Source organism: Amblyomma maculatum, chromosome 5 (assembly GCF_055883805.1).
Source record: "Amblyomma maculatum isolate TAMU_Amacu chromosome 5, ASM5588380v1, whole genome shotgun sequence".
In the NCBI taxonomy this organism is placed as follows: domain Eukaryota; kingdom Metazoa; phylum Arthropoda; class Arachnida; order Ixodida; family Ixodidae; genus Amblyomma; species Amblyomma maculatum.
The window spans coordinates 68281704-68302717 of NC_139348.1; the positions used below are offsets into that span (position 1 = coordinate 68281704).

The following is a 21014-nucleotide window of genomic DNA, read 5'->3' on the forward strand; positions in this document are numbered from 1 at the left end:
AAAAAAAGATTTCTGCGACAACCATAGCGGAACTTCATCGGTTTCAATGTTGGGTCTTGGGTGTATTTCAACTTTTGCTTTTTGCACGTTTTGTTTTTCAATTCTTTAGTATCAGAGCTCCGGACCTTTCATAGACACATTCTTCAGGTGCTGTCTCGTTTGTTCAATTTTTTCTTCAATACCTTGTTTGAGGAGCTTCGGAAGGTAATACTATCTGAACTGGTATTAGCGGCTGCAGGTAAGAAAAATCTGGTGATGCACACATGTACGTTCAGTCATAGAACAGACGAGGTTCTACACGCGATCAATTGCTTCACCCTATACCCCGCGAATTCAGCTACTCGACTACGTATTAGGAGTGCATGGCGCTAGTTTGGGCAGTTGAAAAGTTAAACAATTTATTTTATGGAATGTTTGTCGTGGTGGGAGATGAGGAGGAATAAACTTTATTTAAATAATGCAAACTTTTGCATACTTGGAGGGGGTTCCAAATGTACAGAAGCCATCTGGCTTCACCCTCACGCCTTGCCTCGGGGAACCCTCTTCGCTGGTTTATCAGGTGGACGGCAAGCTGAGCGTCCTCTCAGGAAGAGCGAGATAAGATTGACCGCCCATACTCTGAAAACCCTAACTATAGCCAAGCACTTAAATGTCATATTACTGCGTTCAAGTCTCGCTTTAAAGGAGTGCCTTCCAAGATAATGCATCCGAGGTTCAGAAAATATCAGCACTTATTGTATAACCAAGTCGCCTAGAGCGTTATGTTCCGCTCTGAATATGAAACGATTATTGCAGTTCACTTTGATTGTCATTGCTTATCGTAGAGCAAGTGTAACATGTCTTCCTGGCATCGTGTACTTAATCCTTGTTTAGAGCGTTCCAGAGTGCCAACTTCGGTTCACTGCAGAAAAAATGTCGTTGCTACATTCTTAACATCAGGTTTTTCCTTGTTGCCATTGTCCTTGACTACGTGTGCTTCTTTGTTGAGCTTGGCGTGCGATTACAGCAAGAAAGCGCTATTGTTCGCCGTTCTAAATCTTGTTTTCTTAAGTTTTAGCATGAAAGCTGTACCTTCCGAGCTGCATATACTGAGTTTGCCATATGTCGGCGAATAGCCTTGAGTTCTTCACGAGGCCCCACCTCGCCTTCCTTTTAACTTTCGTGTTCGCCAGATGTTGGCGAATGACCTTCAAAGAATCGCAAGGTCATTCTATGACCCAGTCGTGTTGAGGGTTATTTAGCTAGTACACGTGTTGTGCTTTCACATTAGAAAATAACCCATCGAAGAGGAGCGCATTCTTATCGATTGAGGTCAAACCCAGGTACTCGAATTGAGCACACAAGGGTCTTAACTTCTAAACCAACATGGCGGATTATTTCGCTCGTTACAACGAGGAGTAAGAGAGTTAAACCTCCGAATATGCTGAGTTTGCCTCTATCCACGATTTTTTTTTTCTGAGAACACTTGGGAAATAGGGGGCGGACAGAGGTCGTTGTGACTGACCGTGAGAAACTTGAAAGACAGGCGTGTAGTGTAGTGGCTCCGTATCTTGGCGACGGAACGTAGGAGCACGCTGTCACGTGTGCACGCTGTACTCGTGGCCGCAAAACTGAAGCAGTGGCCTGACGTGCCACAAATCTGGGCCTTTGAGAACAGTAATACAACCTGATGCTGGGTACTCAAGTGTAGAACTGGCAGCCAACAGCTGCTGGGTCCGAGCAGCCAATATGGGCCTCTCTTGAATCAAAGAAGCTAGATCTTAGAGTTGCGATACCCCTCCTGAGAGAAGTTTACCGGTCAACTGTCGCAACCTTGCACCTAGACATTGTGATTAGCGCGAAAGAAACGTACCCACAGAAACTTTGACAGGAAACGCGCCAGCAGCCGTTGGCGTACGTCACAAATCCTCTCTGTTGCTGACACACTCCATTCTACTCCGCCTACTTCCGTAGCCTCAACACCATCCCGGTCAGTCCCGGTGCCAACCATCGACATTACTTCAGGGACTCTGAAGGGTGAAAGATTATTTCATTTAGAGTGCTGGTCATGGACCGGTTCGTGTTCTTAGTGGAATTTCGTGTTGTACTGTGTTTTAATCTTCTCTGATACAACCGTCTTCATTTTAATCTCTTTTTTTTTTGTTACCAGTTTTGCTTTCATTAAAACCTGCACTTGATAGCAGTCATGTTCGGTTACGAAATCGCGGCAACGTGCGACCACAAGGCAATTTGTACAGACGCAATCGCACTACATTGACAACAGTCGTGCCCATATGTTCCAGGGTTAATTTGTTTAACAGTAAAGCATATCTTTAAACAACGACCGTTGTAATTCAACGCAGCCTGTTTTCTTTGATTTGGTGTCCTGCTACAATACCACTGGCACCTACTAGTTATAGTGCCAGGTCACTCATACAGCGGTAAATGTTTTGGTATTAGTCATAGCGAGCACTACGTATACGAACCACCTTTCGCTTGGGAAGAAGTGCAAATTTCAGCTTTATCTGCAAATGCTGAACCCATTACACCTTACGCGATGAGCTTGCTACTGACTGAGTGTGTCTTACAAATACGCGTACTACATTTTGGATTTCATATGAAAAAAGAAATGACGTTCAAGTGTTTATTTAGGTCAGATGAGGTGCGCACAGCGCAGCCACTGTTCACGCCCAAGATTAACAGGCGTGCGCCAAGGCCCACGTTGGTGCTTCGTCGTAGCCCTGTTCCTGCTCCCAGAAGTGCCAACATGGTCCCTGTGCGTCACGTTTTGAAGGCGACCTCCGATGTTCTCCAGGATGACATAACGAGCTCCTCAAAGGACGTAGTCACATTCGCAGACACCAGGCCCATTCTCTGGTTCCACGTTCAAGCCACGCCTGTATATACAAATAAGAGTAGCGTGCAATTTTTCTTCTCTCGTTTCTGCGTCATTTCGTTCGTACTAAGAGATACGAAGCTTTCTTCGCTACCCGCTGTCACATCCAAAAATGTAATTTTGCAACCTTGCATGGCGCTTTTCGAGCACTTATTACCCTTACATTGGGGTAGAATTGTTTCGAACACCGAGGTACTTTACAGTGCCTTAGAAGTGAGCAATAAGCCTGAAGACATGCGTATACGTACGTACTTACCCGGAATGAGGACTTGAGTGGTTCGTTGTCAATACGATAGGGTCAATAAAACAACACTACCATGGCACCCTTCCGTTTCTGGTTAGCATGCACAACTTCGTACCACCACCGTCGCCGTTCACGTACACCAGAAGCTACATATATTACATTCGTAAAATTGAATGGCTGCTTTATAACATAGAAATATCTTCAATGAAAGTCTGAAGTTCATAAACGTTGACGTAGCCCTGTTCTGCTTGGCGCTTTAGAATTTTCTATGGCAAAATTCGCATATTTACAGCAGCAAAATATATCTTCTAATTACCCACAATTAAGCCCATTACATATAATACCTGCATTTTTACGCGAGACAATCCAGCCATTTACTAAATCCAGTGATAAACCAACTTCGGCATGCAACTCCCAAATACTTCATTGTGTGCTTGTGGCATACCTCAGTTCGCATCCGTGCTCATTACAAGCAATAGCTCTCAGGTGAATATATTATTCTAGGCTAAACACAAATATCTCCAAAGTAAACCCAGTATTGGTATATATTCCGCAGTGCTTCAAGGCTTCCACAAAATATGAAACGGGTGCCCATACAGGAAAAGATGTAATTGAGTAAGATTTCCGAAGGTCAAAGTGCCGTTACTGGGACACTTTTCAAAGAGGCCACCACCATTTTCCAACGTGTACGCGTTTCACTATCTTGCCGCTACCCTTCGACATGGCCAACGAGGCGTGCGTTATAAAAATTAAGTGTCGCTATCAGACACGCTGATTATCTTTATCAGTGTCCCACTACGTATCGGGAACTAGAATAATAGTACTGAACGCAATGGCGACGTAGACTCAGAGCAAATTCGATATCCATAATAAGTGGTTGCAAGGGTATTCATGAACGGGGCTTGCTCTGATGGTCAAGTCCGAAATGAAAACATTGCGTGGTGTGTACTCTATTCCTTGTTTTCAATTTTTTCTTTCAAACAATTGTAATCCGGGGTTGCAAACTGAACGTTAAGGTAATGCTACTTATACGGTATTTAATTTGTTATACTTCGACCATTGCTATACCCTTGTTATACAAGGGAAAGAAAGCGTAGCAGGGGGCGGCAAAAAGTTAGATGGGCGGATGAGGTTAAGAAGTTCGCAGTAGTGAAGTGGATGCAGCTAGCACAGAACCGGGTTAAGTGGAGAAATATGGGAGAGGCCTTCGCCCTGCAGTGGGTATAGTCAGGCTTATGATGATGATGATGACTTCGACCATTCATTTCTACCCATTATGAGGGAAGGCACTTTACTGCCGCCTACATTGCTATTAGCGCTACTGAGGAATCGACGCATCAAAGTAGCAGGAGAATGTCTCGTTGACCCGCGTTTATACCGGAAAGCCCTTCGTTTCGCGAAAGTCTTAATCGCGCAGATTGAAATGTTGAGTCAATGTGTTTACCTGAGCATCCGGCAGCGCTGCTCCTCGAACCTGGCCGCCGCCTTCTTCGGATTACTCGCGGAGGCGGGACTCCAGAGTCGTTCAGCCGGCGCGGATGCCCGCGGCCTGTGACGTATAGGTATCTCGTTTGAATATACGAACAAAAATTACAAGTATCAATGATTGTTCAAATGTTGCATCATTTTATTGCAATGATTTTCAATTAATAGTTGCATATGCATTCATGACTCCTCCTTGTTCCCGTTAAATACTCAGCCGAAAAACAAGAAGCAAACCCGGTCCCATATCGCACACCCGTGATCGCGCTTTCGCTTGTGAATTGTAACTTATCTCAGATAATTTCTGTAGATGGTTAAGGCTCCACCTTTACTTGGCGAGATCTGCCGGCGAGATTCCGTGGGATAAGGGCGAGTTTCTGTCTCACCTTTAGGATACAGAACCGGGAATTGAGCGCCCATCCCTCCGATCACCAGCTGAGCGCGTTAACCAACTACGCCACACCGAGCCCGTGAAAAACACATCTTAGTTCTTGACTAGTGTTCCTGTCCTCTCCCTTGCAACGCAGAGGCGCAATGACAACGTCTTGCCAACGGCACCATGAAGGGAGCGTAGCACACGCCATGCACGGCATTGAGTGGCCCTCATCACCGCTGAGTAGAGATACTCACCTCAAATTCGGCACGAAAGAAGTTGATGTCATGCAGTGTGTGATCGGAAGGGTTCTGTGAAACGCTACAGCAGACCCAGCCCCAAAGGCTTCCGGCTCATCGCTCTAGGCTTGAAGTGCCACAAGAATGTTTTATTACTTCAGAGCGATTTGATATTTATCTGATATTTGCCATGCTTCAAGATCGATGAGAATGGCATTTTCGGAATTCAAATAATTTATACGGATATTACGACGGGCTACAAGCACTTAAAAAATAACGAGTCTGAGAGCAATAGCTAAAGGTCAAAAATTCACTAATGGATAACCAGCCTCCTAATTAGCAAATCTTTGTTGTATTACTATGCCCTACACCGCAGACATTGCTACACTGAAGAGAACAGTTTTCTAAAGCCAAAACACTTTTCTTAATAGCAGGAAGTCTTACTTGAAAGACCTTGTATAACTTTGATTGCGGAACATGATGGAAGTTTAAGACAACCGAAATAACTAAATATTTGAGGTCTTTTACCTTTTAAAGCTTCTCAAATGTCGTGGTTTCATCATCACAGATGTCTAACTCATGTGCCTTTGTGTTACCTAATGAAGTTTCAGGAGCAACAAAGACAACGTAATTTTTCTCTGGTTGTATGAAGGTTGTTGGTACTTCTGATTCATGCTATCAACTCACCAGGTGCGACTAATTAGGTTTGTGCCGTCCACATACTCTCCCCATATGCAAGCTTCTCCGCCAAGAACCAACGCCTTCTGCTCGGGTGAACCTGCAATTAATGAACAATTAAAGGCTTGCTTTAAAACTCGTGCACTACCTCTGCCGACAAGAGATCAGGAGAACACATCCAAGACTGCGAAAGCGAGACAGAGCGAAAAGCCCCTTGGTAAAGTTTGTGGCTTCAAACAGCATAATGTACCGTTTTTGCCAAAAGTAACCAAGCTGCCCGATTTGCTCCTTGGCCCTGTAGTTAAGCGTTTTACAGGACATGCCAGATTATTAATCACCCGTACGGACAAAAAGTCCATCACTCTTACCTGTGAAGACCATTTTCTTCTTTTGCCTTTTGAGATAGATCAAGCGTTCCAAACACGGCTGAGACGGAAACCCTACAGCCTGGTTACTTTTGGCGAAAACGGTACTCTCACACAAAAGTGACACGACGCTGAGGTGGCACTTAGCTCACGGATATTTAGTAGCATGCTTGAGCATCCTGACAGCCTGGGATGAGTATCGGCTGTCGGGTTCTTATTGCCATGGGATATGCACGCGTCCATATTCTGGTATTATGGCTTATGTTAACACAAGGGCGTACTCGTAGTTGACGTGTGTCAATTATCACGTTATTAAAGAAAGAAGGTATGAGCTGCAGGTATCCCACCAGCTATCAGTGCCATCGGAAGCTAAAATCGCAGTGCACACTGTATTGTAATCTGAATGTATCACTCAGGTGTCCGCCTTTCCATAATCGCCATAACCCGCTATCTAAACGACGAATTTCTCAAACGCTTCCACACTATTCACGCTTCTCGTTCGACTGATACACAACTACCGCCGAGCGCAACCTGTTCGGCGCGAAGAGTACACAAACAGTTACATGCATGCCCCTAGAAGATGCAAATCAAATATGTACCAAGGACATGGCAGTGAATATGGACCTTCTTTGGCGCTGCACTTCCAAAAACAGCGTTTCGTTCTGTGCCTGTTGCTTCCTACGCGACCATCGACAGAGCCGTATTGCTGCATGCACAAGCGCAGTCGCGTCAACAAAACGCTGTACCATGGCGGCGCACATTCGTTGTCCACTTAAATGCATGGAACTGTATGCGCCGCTTTTCTTTCACAGTAAATACAAACTCTATGCTCCAGTCATATCCCCTCCTCTTCCGCCTCTCTTCCTCGCGATGTGCTTGTTGCTGCCGTTCATCTTCAGGTGCACCCTGCATGCTTCCGCTCTCTTCATCTTCCATAGTGCCACTCATTCTAGTGATTGCAGCCAGGTCCAGCGACGGCGACTCTGCTCAAGCTATGAGTACAGACACGTAATTTTTGCTGCGTGGTTTAGTCTTTGTAATGATCTATAAGTGATTACAATATGGGTATCACCACGTGCTATTTGCGATAATTTATGCACATATTTTTATCATTCACTAGCCTCTGTTTAAACAGCCGAACGATGGCGAAGACGTCCGTTCAATCTAGACCACGTGACACGTGAAAGAAAAAAGTATTTACTGTTGTTTCAGCTCACTACAACACTAAATTCAATCTGCCTTGAAAAAACAAACGTCAATGAATGTAAAAACGGCGATTTTTTTTTTGCACTTCCACGCGCCCCGAAAAACAAACTTAACAATAACCATACCTTAAGCTTAACTTAACCTAATTCGAAAGAGGTTAGAAAAAAATTCGATAGTTATTTTTAATGCGTGGGAGAACACTACGTAGTAATCAGTGTACAGTATAGTCTTAGTAATCATTCAATAAAAAAAGGAACCGAAATGTGGTGGTGGTGGTGGTGGTGGTGGTGGTGGTGGTGGTGGTGGTGGTGGTGGTGGTGGTGGTGGTGGTGGTGGTGGTGGTGGCGGCGGCGGCGGCGGCGGCGGCGGCGGCGGTGGCGGTGTGTGGAGTCTAAAGTGCCAAAGCGACTCAAGCTATGGAAAACACCGTAGTGGAGGACTCCGGAAATTTCGACCACCTGGAGTCCTTAAAGGTGCACTGACATCACACAGCACATGGCCGCCTTGCTTTTTGCCTCCATCAAGAAGCAGCCGTCGCGGCCGGGTTTCGATCCCCTATCTTTAGACACAGAAATAGAAAGCCAGCACTACTGCACCACCGCGGGATGGGGGCACATAGTGTTCTATAAGAAGTGGATTAGAAACAAACTCCTAAATTCTCAATTATCTGACATGTCCTCACATATATTATACTAAGTCTTGGATTGCTGACAATTTCAAAAAGTCTTTGGTGATGTTTTGGCATCCATACGGTTTCTATTTTCTCATTATGAAGAATCAGGACATTACGTAACAATGAATATCGTCAAACAAAAAACGCAGCATATTGCAGAGCGGATTACGGAAAACGGTAGCTCCACTCTATTACAAGAAGCCTGTGGTATCGCCAATTTCACCTCAATGATCTGCTATTTTGACCCATGCTAGTGCATCATGATCCGCGTACTAATTCCGGCAACGCACTGAAGTCTTCTCGGCGCTCGCACAGGCTACACAAAACGTTGGCAAAATCCCTCGGCTGGACCACCAAAACCAGAGCCCCGTCTAAGGCCATGTGGACGCTGCTCCAATAAAAGTCTCGCGCAGTGCAGAGGACAGCCACCTGTAGCACGAGCTGTAGCCGGCTCACCCTGTCTCTCACGTAGGCTTCGTCAATAAAGCAAGCGGGTCAGCAGACGAGCCTTAAATTTCATTGCGTCACCTGATTTCCTCTAATGTAATGGGTAGCGCGTTGAAGGTATACAACTCTTTAATACCATGTCCATTGCTTGCTTGCTCTTCAATGGTATCCAAAGCGGCTGCTTAGGTGATCAAATTCCGGGCGCAGCGGCCGCTTTTTAAATCGAGGCACTTAGCAAAATACTCTCATGTGTATTGGGAAAACGGCAGACGTTTGAAAAAGTACAAGTGGTGCAAATCAATCAAGAACCTACGTCTTTGACACATGTTTTTCTCTACCTTGAATTATCTGCGTCTTTCATTTTAGCGCTTGAAGGCAGAAAGTTGGGCTCTGTTTCTTTATCTTTTTTGTCATTCGTTAGGCATCGCCTTCACACCCGCCTTTAGGCATTCGTCATAGCCACCGTTCCTACCTTCCCACTGCAAGAGGTTTTAAAGGAAACCTGTGCTCACCTGTGAAGTTCTGCGGATCGCATTGGTAGTAGGTCTTCCAGTCGGCGCCGTAATCGATATGATCCAGGTACCAGCAGCTTGACAATAGGGTCTGGAAACCGGCGCCCGTTACAGCTTCCAACTCGGGCAAGTACGGTTGTTTCCACACGTGCACTATGGTGTCCGGGGCCACCTGCACCAAGCGTGCAGAATCGAATACGATGAGTAGAAACAGCTTTTGTGGCAACACAGGATAAGTAACGACCGCCCATTTAAGAGCAATATGGATGGGAGGAATAGCAAATATAAGCTCCTGGAAACACGACTAGGTTCCTATCATCGCCTTTATAGATAGAGTAGCTATCTTCAAGGCACTCCTTAATTTTCGGCGTGTTCAATGGGAAGAAGAGGCTTATAAATGTAGACGTAATGGCGGTAAAAACAAATATAACGTGCAAACATTAGTATAGGGGGCCAGTCTGTTTGCCTGCATTTGGTCTTCGCCATGAAATGGGCAGGAATCAATGAAATATCACTGTAGAGCAGTAACACATAAACAAATCTCATATAGCAGCACCTTAGTGTAAATTGCCTTATACCTTTGCGTGCCACCTCTTCGAAGCATAAAGAAACGTTGAAAATTTCATTCATTAGGTATTGTTATAGCTGCGTAGTGTCTGCGACCGCAGATTGAGATTTCTACGAAAGTAGCATGGGAGTTGCGTCGTTTCTTGCTTAGAAAAAGAAACTCAGCACTCGTTTTGTGATAATTTATGAGTGCTGCTAGCGAGCGGTGAGCCCAGCATGACCAGAGTTTTCAGCAACAGAAGCTTAGCGCAGCGTAATTCCCTCCCCTTGTGGTGTGCAATATACTTTGAAAAATCAGTGTTGTTTATAACGACGCTACTGTGGTTACTGCTCTTGCTTCTGGAGGAATGTAGGTCAACGTTCGAGGGTGCGCAAATAACTTTCAATTAGCGTGACCCTATGCTACCTCTGTCAGATAGGATAAACAAGACGTTCCAGGCGATTTGATATCAAGTCATGTGTTCAGGTGAGGCCTTATGCGCAGAAGGACTTGAAATGAGAATGTAGGTCGCTCGCACCCTTGAAACATTTATCGCCTTACGGCTGTGACGCAATGCCATGTCACAAGTGCATCTCAGCAGTCCGTAAAAGTACGTGTGTTTTTCTAAATACGAGCGGCGTATTTTAAACTATAAATGAATACTCTGAGTTACCAAGTCATATAGTAATGCGCCCATGGATAACTTTCGTGAAATGAAAATCGAACCCGTGATCCTTCCCTGCCAAATCGGGCACGCGCCTATGGCCCCCGATACACTACAGTTGAAGAAACACGCTTCGCCCCGAGATAAGCTTCTCTAATAATTTTTTCTAGACTGTGAAAAAAGTATCAAGGAAAATAAGCGCTCAATTCTGACAGGTCCTAAGACCGTGTGTGTGTGCGTATGCGAGGGAAGGGGGGGGGGGCTGTATCCTTGAAAATCATTTCAAATGCATTACAGTGCGAAACATAGTGCTGAGATTTTGTTCAGTTCTAATCAATGGTGAAATAATATCGAATTCTACGCAGGGTGCAGCAGATTTGTCGCGGGCTGAATGTATATTACTTTAAATATGTTTAGTTTTTGTACTCAACATCTGTTTCCGCGTTGAAAGATTAATTTTTACGTCGAGTACTTGTGTCAGGTGCACTGCAAGCTTGTTACAAGTGAAGACCTTACCACCTTTCCCGAGCAGTTCTCTTTTCCTTGAAGTGAGAAATAAAACACAACCATTGTATCAGATGCATTCGATGCAATGGGAGCATGCAATACCGTTTTATAAAGAAAGGTTCATTGGTGCTGCTCAAATGAGGAGAGTGAAACAGTTATATCTGCCTACCAGTAAGCTAAAAGCGTATGGACAGCACACTCATCTACTGAACGAAAAATGCCTTATACCATTTTTGAATGTTAAATGTTCCCAGCATAAATTAGAGGTCAAAAGCAAGGCAGCGATTCGCGATATTTCACGGGTAATTGTAATGAAAGGTGCGCTCAAGGCTTCAGAGATATCTACTATATCTACTATGATGTCGGACTATGAAATGTAGTGGAATAAATGTGACTCTGTGCATTTAAAAGTGGAAAATGTGGAAATAGCTTGCCCTTTATTGTGTAAAGACCCACTAGGTCAGCGTGCCCAAAAGGTCTTGCTTAAACAGCACAGTTGCTTAGCTAAAACAGCCATGACTCTCAGTCGTGTTAGTTGCGAAGACTCTTCAGAGATCTATGGGACAGAAAATGGTAGGTGTAACGTTCAAAAATAGGAATAGTGGGTCAGAGAAGTAACTCGAGTTAATGGCAGTATAGTGCAAATCAAGAAAAAATGGGCATGGGCAGGACATGTTGTATGAGAGGAGGATATCTGATGACTTCTTGGGGCCTCAAATTGGATTTTAAGGGAAGAAAAGCATAGCAGGAGGGGGAGAAGGGTGCAAAAGTTGGGTGGGAGGATGAGGTTAGAAAGTTAGCAGGGGTTGATTGAGTGCAGCTAGCACAGGACCGGGTTAATTTGAGGAATATGGGACAAGTCTTTGGCCTTCAGTGCGTTTGCCCGGCTGATGATGATGATGATGATGATATTAAATGCAATAGCAAATGCAATTTCGGACGAGATTATGTAACAGTAAATTCGCATCACCTTTTGTTAACATTCATTACCTACGCTTTTAGTTGTCTAAATAACCGCTACAGGATTGAGAGGAGGCATCTCCACTTAGTGGCCACATACACACTGCGTGCCCGTACATGAGAGGGCATTTAGTTTAATGTATGTCCTCCTGCGCATGGAAACGTTGCTGTACATATACATACGTTACAACACAAACTTTGTACGACGTTTTAAAACGACCTGAGATTGTACTTGTGTTGACAGTGTGCGTTTCTTGTTTTTTTCAGCTTCCGCACGTTGTAGCTGGCGATAGGCTCCTCTCCTATCGACACAAAACATATAATGCTTCTAAACAGCTACCGTTGACTCTTCTGTAGTTGCTTTACTTCAAATATTACAAGCTTTCGTCGGGTAAGCTCGACTTGACTGAAGCACAACACCTTTAGGAGATCTGAAAGCAGTGTCCAGCAGATAGAGGATGAGTGCTAAGATACCGCTCGTGGGCTTGGTAAATATTTGCTGTGGTTTGATAAATCAAGCAACGCTGATACCTCCGTTCACTCACCTCGACCTTGTTGTCGAACACCTCTTGCCAAACCATGTAGCTCTTGCCCGTGCGCCGAACAAGTCGCAGCAGCCTGCACACATAGAGAACGGTGATAAGAAAAACAATGGGGAAAACTGCAGCTTAATTTGTCATTGGAAATTCATACAATTACTGGAAATATTAGGCGAACGCTCAACCTTCACCGTAAGAGTCCAAGCAACAGCGCTTTTAACACCACTTTTTCATTCCATCATCATCATCATCAGCCTGACTACACCCACTGCAGGGCGAAGGCCTCTCCCATATTTCTCCCCATAACCCGGTTCTGTGCTTGCTGCATCCGCTTGACCCCTGCGAACTTCATAACCTCATCCGCCCACCTACCTTTTCGCGTATATTTTATAATTTTGCTCAATTAAATATTGTAAATAAAATAAGCGCATCATTTGTCTCAGCCCCTTCAACACCGCCTTTCCCTTACGCTCATGGGTTTATATTTTTTTTTGTTTAAATTCGTTATTGGGGACTCTTCAGAGAGCACTTACATTTGTGAGAGGTCCATATTCCGTCGGTTCGAATTCCTGTCACAAACTAGCCTCTAGATGAGTAGAAGACTGATGTAAATTATAAGCGAAATGCTACGAGACTGCGCTGCACACTGCTCAATGTACGGTCGCACTCAAAATTTGGTACGACATCTTGTGCGCATTTTCTCCGACGCCGCTTTTCTCAACTAGGTTACAGCGATGGCAATGACAGCATGCCAAAGAGCAGCATCAATTGGCTGAATGTGGATAGGAATTTGTCCTCCACTGAAAATATTTAGGGCTTTGTTCAGGTAGACAGAGACGGATGCAGAAGCATAAAGTAAAAATCCCGTATGTTATTCGTGCCATAAGATGAAGTAAAGAATGTCTAGAAAATAAATCCTGTGCTTTTATGGAAGCACGCGCCTCCATAATTTACATCACGAACTCGCTGCCGTCGCTCGCGCCTTCGTTTTTCTTTCGTTCTGACACTCAAGATGGTACGCTGCTACTTTCGGGACCGAAGAAAGAGACAGCGACGTGATTAAACCCAGCTAGACATTCTTAACGACCAATCATAACTTATAAAATTGCAGCTACGCTGATACTACCATCCCGAAGGAACGTTTGGTTTCTTGTACTACAAGCATTATTTTACATCACCTTTAATGAGCTTCAGTGCGCCCACTGTTCGACCAAGCCCGCACCATGTCTCTCCAATTAACCCCGCACTAACACTTTATACACCTCTAAGCGAATAAACACCACTGCGGCAGGAAGGGGTGCCGGTAAGCCATCAGTAATTCACACTTTCCTCTGACACAGCTAGTGAAAGAGCGATAACAAACTCTAATCAAGCTTCCTAGATTAAGTTTATAGTTTATAAAAACTTCAGTACTGCGGAATGTGTGGCCACCGGCGTCAGTTTTCGTCTTCAACCGTACCATGTACCTACGGTGGATCCAATACATTTCTCTTCCCCCGGTCGCACATGTTATTCTTTCCCGTAGGCGTAGCTGGTGACTTTGGACATCAGTAACATTCACCGAAAGCGATGCATTTTCGAGAAGCTATGGACGCCCGCCGCGAGAATGCGGGTATTTAAAGGTGCAGGCTCGTCGAGTTGTCAAGTGAAACTCACCTCTGTATGTAGTAGCTTTCCAGCTTCTCGTACTCTCCAGCGATGCCCATTTCACGCATGAAGCTCGTGATGTTCGGGTTCGACTTCCTGAAATAAGAGTGCGACAATTTTATTTGCAATAACTTTTATGTGACATGGTTTTCTTTTTTTCTTCCTCCCGTAAACTGCTGCGTTATATGTATAATTTTTCCCGCAAGCCATTTTTGTTTTCGTATTATGTTGACTTAGAAGGCCTTTTACATAGCTCAGTAGATATTTATGGTAAATAAATAAAATGCTTTATTTTAGAAAGCAAGCAAACAGCTACTGCGAGCGGCTCTAAGCTCCAGGTTGCTCTGAGTTCGGCGAACTTTGGGATCTCCCAAGCTCTGGCAGCGCCTACAGATGATGAACTAACGCAGTCCAGACATGAAATTCAACCCTCGAAATGCAACCTAGTTTCATTCGTTTATCTATAGTCACTGTGCAGCTATCACCACTTGGGCGTCGTTCCACAGGCTTCGTAGGCAGTCGACAGAGTACGACTCATGTGATCACAGCGTTTGTTTGTTTGTTTTGTGCATTCTTTCGTTCATTTGTCTTTCCACCCAGTGCGTTACTTCTGGCAGTAAATCTTATACGGAAATTTTTTATCGCGTTATTACCACGTGTTTTACGATATTTTACAAACGTTTTATAGTGCACTAGAAGTGCAGTGAACGCGCTTTAGCACAACTTGTAGTTTATTACATTTTGCTTTTTTCGCGAGGGAATACTGCAGCCGCATTATCATCAAGTGGGGTGGCTTTTATTCCACTCAAAAGCACCACGATGTATAGAGCCTCCCCCTAGCCACGTAGACTGGCAGGCTGCGCGCATGATTTGAATAAAGCGGTGGGTCAGAAAGTTAACTTTGCAGAGTCATGTGTGAACAGCTCTGCCGTAGCGTGTACGGCTGTGGCAGAGAAGCGGTGAATACTTGCCTGCTTCTGAATATGAAGAGAAGGAATACGCAAATTAAAGTGCGTGTTTGTTCCTCTTAGATTTGCTTTGCTACCTCATGCTGGCGCTCTTGTTATTTCAGTAACTGTATCAGTCCTTCAGTTCTAAAGGAAGCTTCAGCTCAGTACATGTCGATCAACGAATCCGACAAAGCTCGAGATACTCTAAGGAAGAAAAAATTTGGATTTGCAAAAAAGTGCTCTTCCTACGGTAGTATATAAACTAAGAGAATCACTGCTTCTACACAACCTCGTAATGAATAAGTGTGTTCAAGGCGTCCCTCGCTGTACGGAGATAGTCCAATTCACCTGCATGTGTCAGAGCTTTCCGACAATCTCCCTATCCTAAAGAACCCGGGAACGCAGGAACTTGCTCTTCAACTCTGAGCGTAAGAGGCCGAGCTCGAACGTCTAGCTCGCCACACAAGCACTTCGAAAGTATTTCCGACCGGAGAAAGTGACCCTGCAACTCTACTTCGGGTACACAGACGTTTGCTGTAGCTCGAAGCGATGGTCCATGATGCTACTGGATCTACCTTGACAGTGACGAGTTGAACTCGGGAGCTTTTGAAATTATTGTAACCGAGCGCGCCTCATGCCCGAGCTCATGCCCCGGGTGTGGCAGGAAATTGACAGACACTACGAGCATCGGTGTAAGTAAAAAAAACCTGGAAAATATATTCCTGGAAGATACGGCCCGGAAAAAAAGGCCCCTAGAAAAAAGTGCCCCCCCCCCCCCCCCCCCCCCCCAAGCAAGAATTGAATGACTGAATCCTTCGAAAATAAGTACTAAATAAATTACGCTTTTTAATGGATTCCTCGTTTGAGAACGGACATAGTCATTGTTTGGGATCTGGCGCATATGTGTGCCTATGGTAGTTACAGGCGGTAGAGAAGGCATGGTGAAAAAGCAATGTACAGAAGCTTACCATATCATGATGTCTGGTTATGTTTATATAAGTAATGTTTAGGTTTACAATATTTTTTTGTTGACACGAACACACCGTATCATTTCATTCTTTGGCCGCTTCCAGGCGTACGGTTGCGAGCTCTGCGGCACACAATATTGCCGCCCGCCAATGGGAAACGCAGTCTAATGCTTACAGCACAAAAAAGAACTACAGCAAGTGGAAAGCAAGAAAACAGCTGGGAACAAATATGCAAATAAGCCTTAAGCTGAACCCACGAAGGAACTGCAAGGGAAAATCACTAAAAGTTCTTAATAGTAAAAGCAACTCACGTCTCGCTTCCGAGCGAGGCGGAAGTTTGGCGTTATATTGCACCCTTTTGGGGAATTTTTGTTTTACTTCGCAAATAGGAAATTTTTTTCCTGGGACATTTTTGACGGGGGGCACATTTCCCCGCGACGTTTACTAAGGCGAAGTTTTTTCCAGGGCCGTTTTTACCGGAACGCAAGGGCATCATAGCAAGTGCATTGCAGCCCCTTTGTCGATGACGCATGAAATGTCTGCTGAATCTTTATTGTTATCTCGTACTGTAATGATGTAACGGCGCTCCAATCAGCATTGTAACAGCAAAACTCAGCAAGCAGTAGGAATGCTTCCCAGGCGTAAAGGCACAGAGGACAAGGATGACGATGCCAGTGTGCATTATCGTGCGATGAAAGACGATAAACCTGAGCGTTAGGAAACATTGCAGTCAATAAGCACGGCAAACTGGACTAGTTGGAATGCGTTCATTTTAGCAAAACCCAGCGCGTAAAACAGGGACAATATAGAACAAAAGACAAACAGAACACTGTGTTTTTGTCATTCTTTGTTGTCTGTTTTTCGCATTTTTTTTTCCTAATATCAAAATTGCAGTCGCCACATGGTTAATGTCCCCTACAACACTATAGATGGCGCTAGCGTTTTATTACCACGAAAATTGGCGAGATTGTTTGACGTTTCCAGAGACAAAGAAACTGAAGTTAACGTGAAAAACACTTCGTGAGTGGGCAGGAAACGAGAAGGCATTCATAGACAATTCTGGTGACTGAACTCCTTCTCTATGCACAGTGTTAGCGCGAGCGGGTATGCATTAAAAAGTGGTTTTTCGATCGATAGCCTATCACGTAACAACATATTTCTTTTTTTGTCCTGTTGGCTCCAGAATACCTTTACCGCGCGCGGGAGCCTGTGATACGCTATCAGGTCGCTTATCGCATCGACAGAGAAAGGAAGTCAAAGAACTCAGCGTGTAGAAGACGCCCCCCCCCCCCCCTTATTTTTTTTCCTGTCGAGTGAAGCAGCAAACAAGTATGGCACAGCAGCGCCTCCAGCAGCATCTCCTCGTACTAGATTCCTCGTGAGTATACGAACGTTCGATTAGGCAGCCAGCAAGCTGAGACTCAAGGGCGACACTCGAAGCTAAAAGTTTCAACTTTATGGCATTCCCCTAACGCTCTGCTTTTCATCAGCCTTGATAGCACTAAGAACTACAAGCACTTAATGAAATGAATAAAATATTAGGGTTTGGTTCGGGGGTTTACCGTTCCAACGTACACTATATGCCAACGCAACTCAGGCTATAGAGAGACTTTGTAGTGGACACCTCAGAATCCATCGACCACCTGTGTGTCTTTAATGCACTGACGTCGCACAGTACATGGTTGTCTTGTTTTCGCCTCCATCGAAAAACAGCCACTGCGGTCAGCGTTATTCTTTAATGTATTCAAAAGAAGAAAAAGGGGGTAGCGTTAGAAAGCACTGCATGTGGACTGTGTGCCTTCGATCATGGATAGACTGATGATGACAGTAAGAGGTGGCACGCCCTCCGCCCACACGTAACGGGCGTTAGCAGCGGCTTCCAGCGAGAGTGTAGATAGATAGTTGATAAGTCACGGCATTGTGATTTTCGACATTACAGTGATAAAATAGGCGGCGCTGGCGGTCTGTATCGCTCAGTCTGCTATGCTGGAAATTAGAGAGCGATACGCACAGGCTGCGATAGTGTAGTTTCATCTCGACATTTTCTTCTCTTCTGCTTTCGCGCTTCCCGCTATCTACGTTCACTGAATGCCGTGGCGCAAACTCAGATAAAACTTGGGCAAACGCAGAACTCGGAGCATCTTGCATAACACAGCAGGTATTAAAGCCTTTCTGTCACGAATATTACTCACCTCTTGTTGTCGAATACGTTGTGCACACGGTGTGATAGACGATAACTGTGAGGGCAGTGGTTGCGTTTCGCGCCGTATTATGTTTGGCCGGTCAATAAACAATTTAGTGACTGCAGTGCGTGAGCACAAGCGTGAAATTAATGCAAAGTAGATTTAAATACATGCAATTAAAACGTAAACACGCTGTCTTCTATTCCTTTCGGGAGAATAATTCCAGCAAACCAAGAAAGGTTCCGAGATAATCGCTTGTAATTTAGTAGCACGATCAGCAACTTAACATAGACTTCTGTGATAGCGATCTGCACAGAACTATAAGTGTGAGCCAGCAGTCTCGCACTGTGTTCCTTCACTTTTGCAAGCCCATGAAGGAGCGTATCTGTTTTATCTGCAAAGCAGAGCTTTCCGTAGATAAAAAAAAAACGCAGTGGCTGAGTCATACTAGAAGCAATTTTGCGCTGGTTTGCACCACTTCAGCTGCATATGGTACGAATTTAAAGAGAAATATAGACACCAATCATCGCCCCACGTGCTAGGTCTGAGAAATTACGCCAATTGATGTGGTCTGCGACTACGAAGGTTAACAGTGGACATACATGTTGACCACACTAATTCTAAATTTTGGGAATAATTCCAGATAATTTGGGAGATCGGCGATGGCAAAACTAACTTTTGACTCCATCGACATATAAGATACATCCGCAAAAGTCTTCTGTATAGCCGTAACTTTGAAAGCTCGATTTGGACCACATTTTATTAGAAAGAAACGATATTTTGGGCTCAACTGCCGGAGGGACTGCAATAAAAGCTCACACGTATTTAATCTACTCACGTACCTACCATTATTTGGAAGGTTTAGCAGTTCGACTCACCTTTCGCGGTTTTAGCTCATATTGGAATACCATAAGTAGTGATCACGCTCTATCCCTCTAAAACTTACAATTTTTCTTGCTTACAGAAAAATAGTAACCGCTCAAGTTTAATAAGAATTCACTGTAAGCAGAGGTTACTTTCTATCAACAACAGCAACTTTATTTTACCTCACATTCGTGGAGTGCTTGAAAATGAAGTTTTTGATACTTGTGGACGAACCCAAAAAACGCACAGCTGTCTCCGTCCGTATCATTTATTTTCACACTATCCTTTTTTTTTTCAGTTAGCGCAGGATTGCACAACCGACATCGAGATACCGGGGTGATCAAAAGCTTCCAGGAAGCAGGGTGTGACTTTGAACAATAGATATCACACCCGCGACGCCCAACATTGCCTCAGATGGTAGCCGTGTTATCGTTCTTATTGCTGATAGCCTTGATATTTTTATTCACACTTTTATCGTTCAAGTACACCTTTGAGAAATAAATGGTGTGGCCTGATTGATTCAAATCGGCGCTGTACTTTTACATCACGAAAGCTCGTTCAATACAACGTATATGCTCGAAAACGTGAGGGCTCACAAAACAATCATTTATTTATATTCCTGAGAAATTAATTCCTAAAGCTCTAGAAGTTTATCTGGATTTTCCTGAGTACACCAGCCTGAGGCCTATGCGTAGGGGCAGATTATCACAAAGCCTTCAATATATTCTGAGCCATAGCCTCCTTTAAGGAGGCTATGTCTGAGCTTAAGCGCCGTCGGAGCAAACAATAATCTCCTCTTTGAAGTGTACGATAATTCCAAGCCCTAAAGCTTAAAAATGTGGCCACAGCTTGCCATCATTATGAGGGAAACGGCGAAGCGACACCTACGTCCTTATCGGAACCCTGCGCTGCAATCAGATAATAATCGGTGCGGCAACCTGCTCACCCAGAATGAACCGGAGCACTGCTTACGATCTCTTTGGCAAGGTTCGGTACTTGTAATGACGAAGTATTTTAAGCATTTGAGTCTCTTAACCACAAATCGTTATTTGGGCCGGTGTAGACAGCCCATCCTGATAGAGTACGAATGCGCCTCTTTTTTTATTTTAATAATTTGGGCAGGTGCGCTGCTGCCAATTTCCAAAGCACAAACTCCGTTTTTTATTGTACGTATCATCATCATCCTAACTATACCCACTGTAGGGCGAAGGTCTCTCCCGTATTTCTCCAATTAACCCGGATCTGTGCTAGCTGCATATACTTGACCCCTGCGAACTTCTTAACCTCATGCGCCCAATTAACTTTCTGCCGCCTCCTGCTACGCTTTCCTTCCCTTGAAATCCAGTTTGTTACCCTAAGCGACCATCGGTTATCCTCTCTTCGCACTACATGTCCTCTCCTCCCTATGCCCATTTCTTCTTAATTTCCACTAGAATACGCATAGCGTATAGAATACGTATATAATTGTACGTATAGCGTGCTGCAACACGCACCGCCCAGCTGGCACTAGACTCTCGCTTAACGTGTCTGGCAGTACCGACAGCCGCTGCACAGCTGTGCAGATGTCGCTGAACCCGCATGCCTCCTCTCCTCAAGCTCCCTTTACACAATGTCACTTGCATAAACGCTCGTCATGTTTTTTCCACGTACCAGCAGTCGAAGCTGACCTCATCTCCGCCCAGGTGAACGTACTGGTCAGGAAACACTTGCGCAACCTCCTTGAAAAGCCGCGCCAAGAACGCGTACGTCGCATTTTTTGAAGGGTCTAAAGGGCCTAGTTCCCCACTAGGTTCCGTGCCCTTGTAGCAAGTTGTCAAGATGTCAGGGAACGCAGCGCCCCATGAGCGGGTGTGTCCTGCAGCATGACAAAAAAAAAAATGATAAGTTTTTAATTGCCTGAGCAGCGAAGCGTCCATGAAAGCAACACGTTCGGCGTTGGCTTATCAAGCCTCCGTGGAGAGGAGGCGTAGTGTCAGGAGAAAACTTCTCTCATATTAATAAGAAATAAAAGGTAGAAATGAGTTGGAAGACGGCAAATATACTTGGAGCGACGTATGGCGAAACGGAAACCTAGTTTTCTAATCAGAGTCG

General features: G+C 44.7%; 1 protein-coding gene across 1 annotated transcript in view; it reads right to left on the bottom strand.

The window, feature by feature from the left end:
* Positions 1-2609: 2609 nt before the first annotated feature.
* The window catches only part of LOC146188455 (beta-hexosaminidase subunit alpha-like), a 54078-nt gene continuing 35673 nt past the window's right edge, over positions 2610-21014 (bottom strand). The window contains exons 8-14 of the mRNA XM_084603780.1: positions 20574-20778; positions 13968-14054; positions 12318-12390; positions 9095-9266; positions 5901-5991; positions 4564-4668; positions 2610-2876 (exon numbers count right to left, since the gene is read on the bottom strand). Coding sequence (XP_084459906.1) covers positions 2813-2876; positions 4564-4668; positions 5901-5991; positions 9095-9266; positions 12318-12390; positions 13968-14054; positions 20574-20778 — 797 coding nt within the window. The 3' untranslated portion in view covers positions 2610-2812. The remainder of the gene's footprint in view (positions 2877-4563; positions 4669-5900; positions 5992-9094; positions 9267-12317; positions 12391-13967; positions 14055-20573; positions 20779-21014) is intronic.